The sequence below is a fragment of the Ambystoma mexicanum genome, chromosome 3p, assembly GCF_040938575.1.
Source record: "Ambystoma mexicanum isolate Mex_15411 chromosome 3p, UKY_AmexF1_1, whole genome shotgun sequence".
Taxonomy (NCBI): Eukaryota; Metazoa; Chordata; class Amphibia; order Caudata; family Ambystomatidae; genus Ambystoma; species Ambystoma mexicanum.
The window spans coordinates 768,478,198-768,491,661 of NC_090925.1; the positions used below are offsets into that span (position 1 = coordinate 768,478,198).

At 45.8% G+C, this 13,464-nt stretch overlaps 1 protein-coding gene across 4 annotated transcripts in view; it reads right to left on the minus strand.

Annotated features, from left to right (window-relative positions):
- Positions 1-1,031: 1,031 nt before the first annotated feature.
- HCFC1R1 (host cell factor C1 regulator 1) overlaps positions 1,032-13,464 on the minus strand; it is a 204,051-nt gene continuing 191,618 nt past the window's right edge. For all 4 annotated transcript variants that reach the window (XM_069651714.1, XM_069651711.1, XM_069651712.1 and 1 more), the window contains one exon: positions 1,032-2,168. In XM_069651714.1, coding sequence (XP_069507815.1) covers positions 1,928-2,168 — 241 coding nt within the window. In that variant the 3' untranslated portion in view covers positions 1,032-1,927. The remainder of the gene's footprint in view (positions 2,169-13,464) is intronic.

Here is a 13,464-nt window from a genome sequence, read left to right on the forward strand (position 1 = left end):
ATCAGAACAAAGAAGAATGAAAAAAAGCATTACAAACCAGATTGTGGCCAATCTGAGTAATATTTTTTTGGCAAAATAAGCATATGTGAGCTATATGCAGACGTCCTCTCTCCAGGAAAGATAGCCCTGAATCCTTCCAAAATTGGTTAAGCATGGGAGGTTCTTATGCAGTGAAGGATGCCCCAAGCATTTTAACACTGGTGCACATTTTTATCTAAGATTCATGAATGGATTATCTGAATGAACTGAATCAACTGACATTTTTAATTGATTTTTTTTTCATCCGTCAGCTTTTTATGATTTTCCCTTATTTTAAACCTCTTCCTTTCTATGGGGTGGATCAGGGGTCTCAAGACCACCGGCCCATACCCACCTTCTTGGCCTCCCACTATACTAGACCCTCTTATGAACCTTTACCACTGTATGTTTTCGGGGCACTTTGAAATAGGATAACAAATATATATGTTCATAACGAGTGAGTTTTTGTTCCTTCGTAAAAGGTTTGTAAAAATAGGAGTACAGAAAATGTATTCATTAACTAGACAAAAAAGAAAAAAGGTGTGAAACGAAAATAAGGACAAGAGTTGGTTGCTGATAACCACTATTACCCAAGGGACAAGACTACACAGAGGGTTTACAGACTGATCCGTCCACACATACAGGAACAATGACATGCTGCAAATACGAGCCACCTCATTTGCTGGAGCTCTAAACTATCTACCTGTTGGGCTAACACTTGAGAAGGTCCAAGCTTTTGCTAGAAGGCTCCAGTCACCCCAAAGGATCAGAGGGTGTTCAAACGCACCACGTATAATTATTTGCCTCCCCAAGATCATGAGCCACATAGCTCTGTCCATGAGTTTATGCAAGGCAGACAGGATGACTAGCTCCCTCTCCCACCCCAACCTCACACACGGTGTTCCTGCCCTACACTTCACTGACCTTCACAACCAGTTAACAGTATAAGGCGAGTGTGTGCAAATGTGAGGCTGAAGTTATGTATGGCGCAATCGGAAAAAAATAGCAAAATACAAAGTCTTAATTTTCTTTATTCTAAGACAGTACCATTCAGGCATTTTATTCAAACCGCACACATCGCTTGCTCATTCTTCACATTCAAAGTAAAAAGGTAAAAAAAATAAAACCGCTCACACCACACAATAATCATGCTGATTCGCAGCCATGCCACAAGTCAGGCTGGCGCACACGCCTATTTACAGTCACAAAGATGGCTTCCACAACATACCTAGAAGATTCACAACATCAGCAGCCAGGGCACCTCATTCAAGAAGTTGGGGGCCGAGCCAGCAGTGGCATGATCACATCAGCATGTCAAGCCCCTCCAGTTCATCCAAATGAGCAACAAGGGGTCAGAGAACACTGGCTATGGTGTAAAGACCCTGTGATAGGAAATCAAGGGGCCAACGATCACAGCTAATTTCGGAGAGTAAATATGGAGCGTGAGGAGACTGCGAATATGGCATGGCCAGTGGAAAGATGAGACCGAAAAGATGTACTTTTGATGCAGAGACTGGAAAGGTGACGAGAGGGTCTTATATCACTGCCCACGTGATGACATTTCTTCTCAGTAGGGGGTGCCTGTCGTGTAGCTGGGCCAAACACTTCTCAGACAGCCCCTGGGTGCATTAACCAAGGTTCCTTGAAGCAAGCAGAACTAGCAAAAAACAAAATTGCTTGAAGTAGTAGTTACAGTATCATCAGCACTTCAACAGACTTCCATGTCATTCTACTATGTGTCGACTCTCTGGTTCCCATTTACTGATGTTAACAAGCCCACGCTTCACCCACCCCATCTGATGCTCTTTGGCCATTAACGACTTCCAACAACGTTTTCTCGCTGGATCTTTCTGGAAAGTTCACCATGTGCCTATCGCTCCATACAAGCAAGGCTGAGCTCATGCCTTCCTCAAAGCTCCATAGCATCCTCAGGGTCTTGCAGGACCCCTCTACGCATCAAGCAACCTGCAATGTCTGTGCCGAGGGGAGACGTGTTCAGGGACCCGTTTGCTTCACCCAGTGGTGTTGTCCGCCCATTACAGCCCTTCTGGTCTTGAGAGGAGTTCCGCTGACGGGTCAGGGAACGGATAGCTTCGTGGATCAGGTTTCCAGGTGGCTTCCACAAAACCAACTCCATGCAGGGATGGTTCCTTTGGAAAAGATGCACAGATGGAAGAGTCAGGAAATTCAGGCTTTAAGATGCACCAATATAGAATGTACTTTTCAGGTCATACCACCACTCTTCAAAGAACTCTGGTTAAGCATTAAAAGAAAAGCCTTACTGGGCATGGTTTTACATTTCATTCCCAACTCTGTATGAAGTGTGAACAGTAGGGTTAAATTAGCAATGAAAGCAGCTTCGGCCAATCATGACAACCACAAGCACCAAGACTTTAAAAGCAATTGTCACATTAATTTATGGTGCTGCAAAAGTTGACTTTATGCGACAGAAGAGCACAACCGCTACTGAGACAGTGTCATAGATGGCTTTAATAACAGGCTCACTCACAGATGGATCACGGTTTTCATTAGCAATTCTTGAAAGGGCTCCAAGGAGCATCCTGCCCTCTCTAATCTAGAAAAAGCAGCACCCTCCCTAACTCAGGCATTCCTCATGCCCACAACATGCAAAGGGGTTAAGGGTGTCCTCACCCCCTCAATTTGGAACATTATGTTTGCCTCCCCTAACTATTCCACTCCACCCATTGCCCCCTCTTTCCCACTAATGTTCCACTGAAAGTTAGTGGTATAAGCAGGACAGCCCAAACCTCACAACCAAAAGTAAAGGCTATCCAAAAGACTGTATGGCATACATTACTTACCGTAATCTTATTTCTGATACGTGTATCTGCTTGGATTCACATGCTTTGCATAGGCCTACATCTAATTGTTAGGCGTGGAATATTACACATGTTTTTGAAGTTCAACATGGTACGTCAACTGGGCATGTTTGTAGTATTATCCCTAGTGGGACGTCTAATGTATCCATGATCTCTTACACATTGGGGTCCCTCTGTTTTGTTTCTGACATGAGGGAGTACGAGAGCGTATGCATGGGAAATAGGTAAATTGTGAAACTATGATTTGCCCTAGAACCTTCAACTCCAAAAGGGGAGGAAGATTGGGCGCATGTGAAACTAAGCAGACACAAGCATCAGAAATACGATTATAGTAGTAATGTATGCCTTCTGAGGGTTGTGGATCTGCTTAGAATCACATGATTTTCATAGATCAGCAAGCAGCACCTGGAGAAGGTGGTTAGTTATCTGAAGGTAAAAAGATGCTTTAGCACCACCTGACCCACCTGTGTGTCACCTTTAGAATGAGTATCTAAACAGTAGTGTTCTGTGAAAGTATAAACAGAACTCCAAGTGACAGCTTTGCAAATGACATCTAAGTGGGCATTTGCAATGAAAGCTAGAGTTGCACCTGTGCCCCAAGTTGAGCGTGCTCTGGGCTTGAAGAGTAATGTTCTCTCGGCAAGAGTTGGATGCATCTGAAAAGCCATTCAGAGACAGCCGATTTAGAGATATGATTCCCCCTCTCTCACTGCGGCAAGAGATGCAAACAAATGGTTCGTTTTTTAAGGTGATACAGGACAGCCCTTCTGACATCTAAGGTATGAAGGGTTCTTTCTGCTGCACCCTTTGGGTTTTGGAAGAAAGCAGAAGTTCCATGTAAATCAATTAATAGAACTTTGAGATTAACTTTGGAGAAAAGCGTGGATGTGAGCCTAGTACCACCTTATCATTGTGAATAACAACAAAAGGATCTTGCACTGAATGTGCTTGTAACTCGCCCGCTCTCCATATTGGAGTGATAGCAACAAGGAAAGCAGTCTTATATGTTAGATGGTTAAGACTGGCTTTGTGCATTGACTCGAAGGGGGCTCCCATGAGCTTTGTAAGCATAACATTCAAGTCCCAGCTGGGAGTTGGATTAGAAACTGGTGGGTATCATTTTTTAACACCCTCCTTGAACGCTTTTACCACAGGCACTTACCACAAATCTACTCTGTAAGGTGTTGTAGGCTGAGAGAGCCGATGGGTGCACTCGAAGGGAATTAAAGACCAGACCTGTGTCTAAGAGATATAGTAAATAGTGTACTATATGTGAAGGTGAACAGTCAATTGGGTTGATGTTATGCGATTTACAAGATAGGTTTGCGTGCTTCTTTTAAAATGTCCAACACCTTTGATTTAGGTTTAAATGACCAAACTCTATGACCTCAGGAGCAAAGCTGCTAAGTTCAGTGTCTGATGGCATTGGTGGAGAGTTGTCCCCGATTCTGTGACATGTTATAAGGGCACGACATCTTCAGTAAGTGTGAAAACCAGGTTTTTCATGCCCACATAGGAGCTATCAGGATTAAGGTTACTTGTTCCTGGTGTAGCTTGTAGACTTGTCCTGTTGAGAAGTGAAGTGTGGGTGTGTGGGGGATGGGGGGAGTGTAAGCAAATCTCCCAGACCAGTTAATTAACCAAGCGTTCCCATTTGATTTTGCCTGGGGGGATCCTGGATGCATAGTCGTGGCATTGTGCATTCTGTTGTGTAGCAAAGAGGACTATGTCCGGATGCCCCCATTTTGTGAAGACGTCATGTAGGATGTCTGCATTCAATTGCCCCTCGTGTTTTCACAGGAGTTCTGCACTTCTGCTTAGCGCCTCGGCTAGAGAATTGTGTTCCCCTGGAACATGATGTGCTAGGAGAACAGTGCCCACAGCCTAGGCTGGTCTGGATGGCTTGTTTATGTACAAAATGGATGTGGTGCTGTCTGTGTATCTGCACTGTCTTGACTACTAGCAGTTGTTTGAATGCTTGTAGAGCTTTGAAGACTGCTAGCAGTTCTAGAAGGTTGATATGCTTGAGTCCACACCTTGTGCGAAGTTTGATGGGGAAAATGAGCTCCCTGCTCGGATAGCGATTGCATCTGTAGTGAAAGTGGCTTTAATTGCTGTGGTGTTGAACGGCTTGCCCTTAAAAAGGTTCTTCGTCCACTGCAGAAGATGCAAAACCACCACAAGATCGTCCCGTAGACTGCTTGCAACCGTCGTTTCATTAACCACTCTTGCATCAGACACATGCGCATGCGGGTGTGCGGCACAAGGTAAATACAGGAAGCCATCATTACCAGAAGGCGCATGGCCTTTCACAGAGTTACCCGACGACCGACTATGTATTGAGTAACTCGAAACATGTTTTGTACCCTCTCTTTGGATGGGGAAGACCAGGCCATCTTCTGTCCGAATTAGTGCCCCATAAATTGTTTTACTTGACTGGGCACTAGACTTGGCCTTCTCATTGATGGAGAAGCATAATCGAAACAGCATGGTAGCGCCCAGCGACTGCCTTTCAGGGCTTGAGACTGATGCGCTGGAGCCGGAAAGTTACCTCAAACCTTCGGCTTCCGAAACGGAGCAGTCACTGCCTTGGCCTTTCAAGTCCAGCTCAAAGGTGCCGGGAGGGGTCCCAGACTCTGCCATCAAGACATGAGTCGCCCACCGACATGTGCAATATTCTGCACCTAGCACTAGATGTCAGCCTATGCAAAGCATGCAATTCTAAGCAGATCAACAAGCCTCAGAAATTAACTGAGTACTATAGAAGTTCCAAGGTGTGCAGACATGTTAGGGCAAGTGTTCTGACAAATGAAATGTGCCAAAGAAGTGTTAGAAAAAGGGCATAAAAAGCTTACTCCAGTCTTTATACATGGTTTACCTTTTTTGAGCATACATGTCGTCCTCCTCATGCCCACTCTGCCTGCAAAATTATAGTTTTACACCTGCAATGCGAATTTCATGCAGGTGTAAAACGAATGGATTCCAATGGAATCTGCTACATTAAACACCTGCTAAAAGATGGATACTATAGGAATACATTGTAAATGTAATGTGAAAAATAATTTGCAGGCGGCTTTTACACTTTTGTAAAAAACTGAAAATAAAATGAAACAGGATTTCACCTGAATTTGCTCCTCCTTTTTGTCGTCCGTTTTTATGCCTGCAATTACTGCTTTTAACAAAATTAGCCCAATTAATGAATTGCTTATATACCAAGCGCAAGTATTTTATTTGAATTCAATGATCTTTATTTCAACAAATGTCATAAAAGCATTTGATAAGACATTAAAACCATAACCATACAAAAAAAACACATGTATTAAAATATAACTAGTGTAACACCCGCACAGGAGCTGGCTTCCATGCAGTAAGCTTTACAAAATGCAGATGGGGTCGACCAAGTTGCTGCCTTACAGATTACATCCCAAGGCACCTGCCTTTTGGAAGGCAGCAGCTGTAGCTTTGGCCCTCGCCGCGTGCGCATGCAAACCGGTGGGGTGGGGGGAAGATTTATGACTTACGGATGTGTCTAGTGTGTGCTAGATAAAACTTAAGAGCTATCTGTACATCCAAACAGTGGAGGGTTTCTTCCGCTTTGAAAGTCGGGGTTGGAAAGAATCTAGATAAGCATAGTTTTCCATTGATGAGGAATAAGAACACAATCTTAGGAAGAAAAGGCTGTGTTCATAACACCACATCATCCTTGTGCCGTAAAAGGCTCAGAGGAAGATAAAGGTCTGAATTTCACTTATTCTCCTAGCGGAGGAGAGCGCTAGAAAGCAAACTTTTATCCAAGTTACCAGTTTAATATCAGCGCTGGTCATAGGCTCAAATAGCCCCATACTGCGTTTTCTTTTTTGACTGGCTGGAACATTAAGAGAAACGCTAAATGGCGCTTAACAATAGGGTTTGCAGAGGCAAGCATTTTATCCCGAGTTTCTATATGTGCCAAGGGCGGCCCGGTAAGTTCTGCAAGTATCTACTTGTACTCCCGATTGTGCTAGGTAAACTGAAAAAGTACTTCATGCACCTTGCATTTTAAAAGGGGTTAATTTTCTAATCTTAATGCCCGGTGGCAAAACTGCATCCATTTACTATGGTATTGAGACCGACAGACTGTTTTCTGGCTGCTTGAATAACCTTTAAGTTGTCATTGGAAAGGCATAAATGGACCAGGTAACTAACGCTAGAAAGAGTAAAGAATTGCTTCCTGTTGTGACAGGAGATCTGGAGCTGGATAAAACTGGATCGGATCTTCCACTGGTGAAGTCGGTCCGAAAACCAAATCCTGGCCGGCCAACCAGGGGCTATTAGTATTAGTGAGCAGTGGTGTGACCTCTTGAATTTCAGCACGTTTCTCTGAATGAGGGGAATTGGAAGAGATGCATATAACCTTTTGTCGCTCCATTCTATCTCAAAGGCATCGACCAGAGATCCCTTACCGTTCCCCATCCATGAGGCAAACGACAGGCACTTGGCGTTGTTTGCGGTCTCAAACAAGTCAATCTCTAAGAATCCCCACAGGTTGAAGATCTCGGACAGTCTCCTGACTGAGTTCCCAGTCGTGGTTGCCCACATTCAATCTGCCGAGTCTGTCCGCCTAAGTGTTGAGATCGCCTGGTAGATGGGATGCCATCAGTAAGATGCTGTGCAACATAGCCCATTCCCAGATTTGAATCGTCACAAGGCCGAAGGTCATTGACCTGGTGCCCCCCTGCTTGCTCACGTAAAACATTGAGGTTGTGCAGTCAGTGCGCACAAGCACGACCCTGCCTTGAATCCTTGGGAGGAAAGAATTTGGTGCATAGAACATTGCCTTCCTTCCAGCATGTTGATGTGCAGCTGAAGGTCCTTGAACGACCAAAGGCCATGGGCAGACATTCTCTAAAGTCGCACCTTATCCCTCCAAAGATGCATCTGTGGTAACAACCACTGCCTGCGACTTTGGAGTACAAGGGGCTCTGAACAAGAGGCTTTAAGCATCACCCCACCACAGGAGGTACGGCCTTATCTGCATTGCCAGAGTCCTGTGAACAACTCCATACGAGGTGCAGATTATCTCGAGTCTGGCAAAAGAAACTAATAGGATACAGGATGCCATCAAACTGGAACCACAACGCTGAGGTTTGTCATCTGCTCCAAAAATGCGTGGTGTCGCCCGAATGTCCAATTTTCCCTCTTGGGTGGGGAATACTCTCCCAACAATTGTGTCCCACTTGAACCCGATGAAGGTCAACACTTGAGTGCGGCAAAGTTGCGATTTGAGCAGGTTGATAGAGAAACCCAACTCTAACAGTGTTGAGTAGAAACTGAACGTCTCCTCTGGGCTGTAGCCTCTCCCTAATCAATCAGTGGTACAGATAAGGGTAAACATGCAAGCCCCTCACTATGAGCATCCCTGCTACCGCGTTCATCAGTTTTGTGAAGGCACACAGAGCAGAATGGATTGCAAAGGGAAGGACTGTGTACCGCGAAAAGAAGAAACTTGTGATGGGGTTTCCAATCGGCACATGCAAGTAAGCATCCTTTAGGTACACCGAACATATTCAATCTCCTCTGGATAAGGAATGAGCTATTTGAGCTGGTGTCATCATCTTGAATTTCTGAAGAGGAAGAAAGCGGTTTAGAAAACAAAGACCCAAAACTACCTTCAGGCCAGCCTGGTTTTTCTTGGGCAGTGAGCAAACGTGTGAATAAAACCCTAGCCCCTGTTCCTAGGTCGGGACACGCTGCACTGATTTCATCTGAACGAGTTTTTGGAATTTCCAACAAAAGTGCTGTAACCCTATCTGGATCAGTGGGGCAGAAGGAAGGTAGGGCGATAAAAAAGCGAAAAACCTCTTGAAATTATAGACAGTATCCATTGCGCTGAGGAATGGTCATGATTAGAGCGAGTCTGGCACCTGCTGGTGTTCAGTTAGCCTGGATGCAATCCTCATCGTTTTTACGGGTCTGGGACAGAGGAGGGGGAAGGGGGGGGCCTACATTTTTTTTAATTTTATTTTTTTAAACAAATTGGCAGATGTCCTTGGACGTTTCCTACTATGCTTGAAAAGAGACCTGTCCGGGCGACAAGCTCTTCTGTAACCTGCAAAGGCCATAGAGCCAGAGTCCTGGCTTGCTCAAGACCTTTGGAATGGCTCAGACTGCTGCTTTATTAGAACCGACAGACTTTGCTGTAATCAAACTGGTCTTCCTCTTGCTCAATTCCTCATCTGCTGATGCGTGAAACAGGTCTGTGGCATCAAGTGGACGATTTAAAATGCGATCTGGACAACCTGGGTGAAATGTATGGCACTCCACCAAGCAGAGTCTCATTTCAGCACCAACGCAAGGTGAGTGGAAAGCGGAGGGTAGTCAAATGGCACCAGTCTGTATCTTGCTGCAATTTTCTAATTTGTAGGAGGACATGTGTGCCAGGTTTTTGCTGCTAGGCTTAACTCTTTTGGCAAATATATGCCAGATAGCACAGATGACTGCATAGCTAGCACCTCAGCTAAAACCCCACCTTCAGCAACAGCTCCTGGGGAGGGGGTGCAATGCGCAGAAAGGAAGAAATTCCTGCCACCAGATCATGGAAAGATCTAGCAGAAAATGATAACTCCTCGTCCCACCTCGTTATTTAAATCCAGAACAGGAGTGGATGAAGACGACTGATCAGGGACTTCTGCAGTCTTATCAGGGATGACCTCTTATGGAAGAGAAGGAATTGTAGGGAGATAGAGGCGCCAGAGTCTGAGGCGCAGGCACACTTGGAACTGTCAGCAATACAGGTGAAGACAAAAAAGACCCAGAGGAGCAGGCAGAGCTGCAGGATTCTTTGGGCCTTCTGGTGCGCAAGGCACCGTTACTGGGGGTCACAGGAGGTGGTAGCACTTAAGTAAATCTATCATTTGACTTATTTCATTAGCCCCATAAACCTGGTGAAGACCCTATACTATTGCTGAGGAGGAGCAGTCGGTGCTGAAGATGCTGGTATCGGGCACCCAGCGAGGTTGATTAACTGGTGTGGACCATGGAGCCAAGTACCTCATGGCTGATGAAGAGGTCGGATAAGATGTCCATCAGGATGTCGGCATGGAAAACCATTGCACATTTGTAGTGAAGTGACACCTCGAAACTGTAGGTGATAATCTGACTGAACCATGACTGTAGTGCAACCCACTATGCCATCTCAGAAGGGGAAGAACCACATGAGGATTGATCAAAATCAGCCATTTTGTGCAGGCTTGAAGAGACGTGTGACTCAGGGGTGCGCAGGAGACTGCTGTCCAGTGCCGTGCCCTGGCTTATAGGCTCTTTTGAACCCTCGGGGCAAAGCACAGTATTATGTCTCAAGACCTTGAGTGGATGCTCGGTAGACATAGTGTCCTCAGAGGGAGTGCCTCTGGTAGTCTCAACTGAAGGGTTCCATGGGTTAATATCCCTGCAAAAATATCGCCATATTTTTGCAGTGATATTAAGCCATGGAACCTGCGGGGACACCCTGGCAACCCCCATATTTTTTAAAGGGGAGCGGGGACACCCCGGCAACCCCGGTCCCATTTACCCCAAAAATTATCCCCACCAATAATATCGCCCATGGCCTTACCCCCACAACTATATATATGGCGATATTATTGGTGGGGATAATATTACCCGATACCAACTGAAGGCGTCCCTTCAGACCGTTGTCTGAAGAGCTAGGTAGCCCCTCTGTGTCGGCAGCGGTAGAAGCCCTACGGGCCTCAAGCTTGCGAGCAGGAGGAGGACACTTGCGGCCCTTGGTGCAAACACCAGTAGAAGTAGCTCAATGAGCCTCAGTGGTGAGGGGGATCCCTGGCAGCATGCCCCTCTGAAGCGGAAATCAGATGATTGACACCTCTCAGCTGTGGGGACCTTGTGACAGGACCTACTCTGCAGAGGTGACAGACGAAGAAGAATGAACCGAGCATCCACTTACCTTCCCATGACGCTTCTTCTAAGACAATGTGAAGGCCTTCAATGGTCTCCAGAGGACCTGGGAAAAGTAATCTCCCTCCAACAAAGAAGATGATTCTTAGGTGCTCTCGGTGTAAGTGCTCCGCAAGCGACATGGCCATGCCACCGATGATTGGAGCGGAGGCACTCTAAGCAGAGTGCATGCAGGTCAGGTGGTGGGGGGGGGGGGGGGGGTTAGTCAAAAAACAAAAAAGAAATGAAAAATAGGGGAATGCACACCAAAGAGAAGCACAGCGGTAAGGTCAACCGTTCCCATCAGCGTGGATAAAAAGAGGCTTGCAGTTGGGCACTGGTGGGTGGGGATCATGGGGTGAAGCCATGCCCCGTAGTCACACACCGTCACGATGCTAAAATGTAATGCTGCTAAAGGCTCTGCTGCCGTCCCCTGCAGGCATACCCATATGGTATGGAGGAAAGAGGACGTGACTGAGTATGTACAGTCCGTGCTCCAGATAAGATTTTGAAGTGAGAGTATTTTACTGCCTGTTTTTTGAAGTTGGGAGCAAAATTTAGGGACTAAAAATGCAAGTCTACTTCCCAATAGGAGGTATCACTACATATTATCCCCACCAAAAATATCGCTGTATATATAGTCGTCTGGAACGGCCATAGTCGATATTTTTGGGGGGGATAACTTTTTTGGTTTTTGGGACCAGGGGTTGCTGGGGGTGTCCCCCGCTCGTTTAAAAATAATGCAGGGGTGGCCCCCGCAGGTTCCATGCCTTAATATCCCCGCAAAAATATGGCGATATTTTGTACAGCAATATGTTTGCAGGGATAACACATGGAACCCAATAGGAGTATTTTATAAACGAGTAAAAATGTTTTAATTGGAAAACTGATTGAGTTTCTTTGTAAAAATGTATTTGCTACTAGTTATTCATACAGATTAAAAGATACAGGTTAACTTCTTCTAAATCCGGCAGCAATAGTAGATTCTTCCTGTGGTACTATGTGTACTACTGGTCCAAACATATCCATGCAGCTGTGGGAGTGAAATCAGAGGCAAAAGGACCTAGGTGTCCGTTACTAATTATTTTGGGAGTATTTGTGCTCCCTATTTTTATTTTTTTTTGGGTAGTATTTGTCTATTTTTAGGGAATAAAGGTGACTGATAGACCCCCTTATATGTAGGGCTGTGCACAGTTACAGTGAGTGATGGGTAGAAAGCCCACTTTTACCTTATATTATAGAACCCTGCATTTGTGATGGGTTTTGGGCGGTTTTTCCTACCAGCGAGTCCTAATCGAAAGCCTGACAGAGTGGCTCCGATTTACGTGCTCCGCCTCAAAAGTCCTTACGTCTCCTAAAGTTGTGCCACAGTGTTCCAGAGAAGGTACCTCTTCTCTGGTAGTCACGCAGCTAGGCTGGCAGGGATTATTTCACTTGTCAAAACAAAGAGGTGATGGCTGTAAGGTTTAGAATTAACCTTAAACTGCTTTTGTTTTCACTATTTCACTTGTGAAATAATGTTTTACTGTATGGAATCCATTTCACCTAGCGAAATCCTTTTGGACTCCCTTCTCCATTTCACCAAAATGAAGGTTGTCCGTTTGCCTTGAAGACCTGATGAGTCGATCGGCTTTCTCCATGTCCATCATTGTGCATGTAAGAGGAGGTGGTCATCTGTGGTCGCTGGATACCTGTATCCCAGTACCGGGGCCTACAGACACACTGAAATCAGTCTGACTGGGGTATGCAGATTCCCATCTGGTATATTGTGGATTCATTCCTTTGTGAGAGAGAACTTTCCCGAATGGGTGTGTTTGGAGGAATGAATGCGTCTTGTGTGTGGTTGGGTGCTGTGCTCACTCCCAGTCTCCCAAGGGTGATACAAGCATACTACCTTGCCCACTCACCCAGTCCATTTAAGAAATTCTGGAGGATCTGCCCCTCCAGGAAGGACTGAAGCTCTATGCAAGCCTCCTTTGACGATCTAAAGAATGGAACAGCAAAGCTCTCTCTCTCCACAACAACCAGAATAAACCCACTGCAGCACCCTTTTCCCATACCCAGTGGAGGCAAAGGGATCAAAACTCCTGCTCGAAGACATCGTCTCCATGAAGCGCATAGCTGTCTGCATCGCTGGTTCCAGAAGCAGGTGCCCCTTTTCTGCCAGAGTCTCCAAGCTGAACCAATCGGAGACGCTGTCCCAGGACATCTAGCAAGCACCATGGTTCCATTTTCCTAGCTGGGAAGCTCTAAGGGCATGTGCCGTCTATGAGCAAGAATTTGCACTGCCAAACCCGCCTCTTGGTGCTTCTTACCAGGCTAGCTCCTTTTCGGTGTGACTTTGCAAGCTTTTTGCTCTTTGATATAGTTTTTTGTTTGGGTCTTCAAGCGGGCTCCATCCACAGAAACCAAATCCTATGCCTAAGAATGATATGGGAGCCTCGCATAGACTACTGCCAACTGCAGATGCTGCACACTACAGCTACTCTGACTTGGACTGCCGACCTGGGAATCACTGAATAGTCAATAATCCTCCTTCCCACTGGTATTGGGGTCCCCCGCCCCCTTCACTGGTGTGCCATTGCTGGAACCTAAAGGTAGTTGCCAAAGTGCAGTGTGACCTCCTCTGGAAACCGACCAAGATATTGTTTTCCTGTGTTGCTACAAGCCTCTT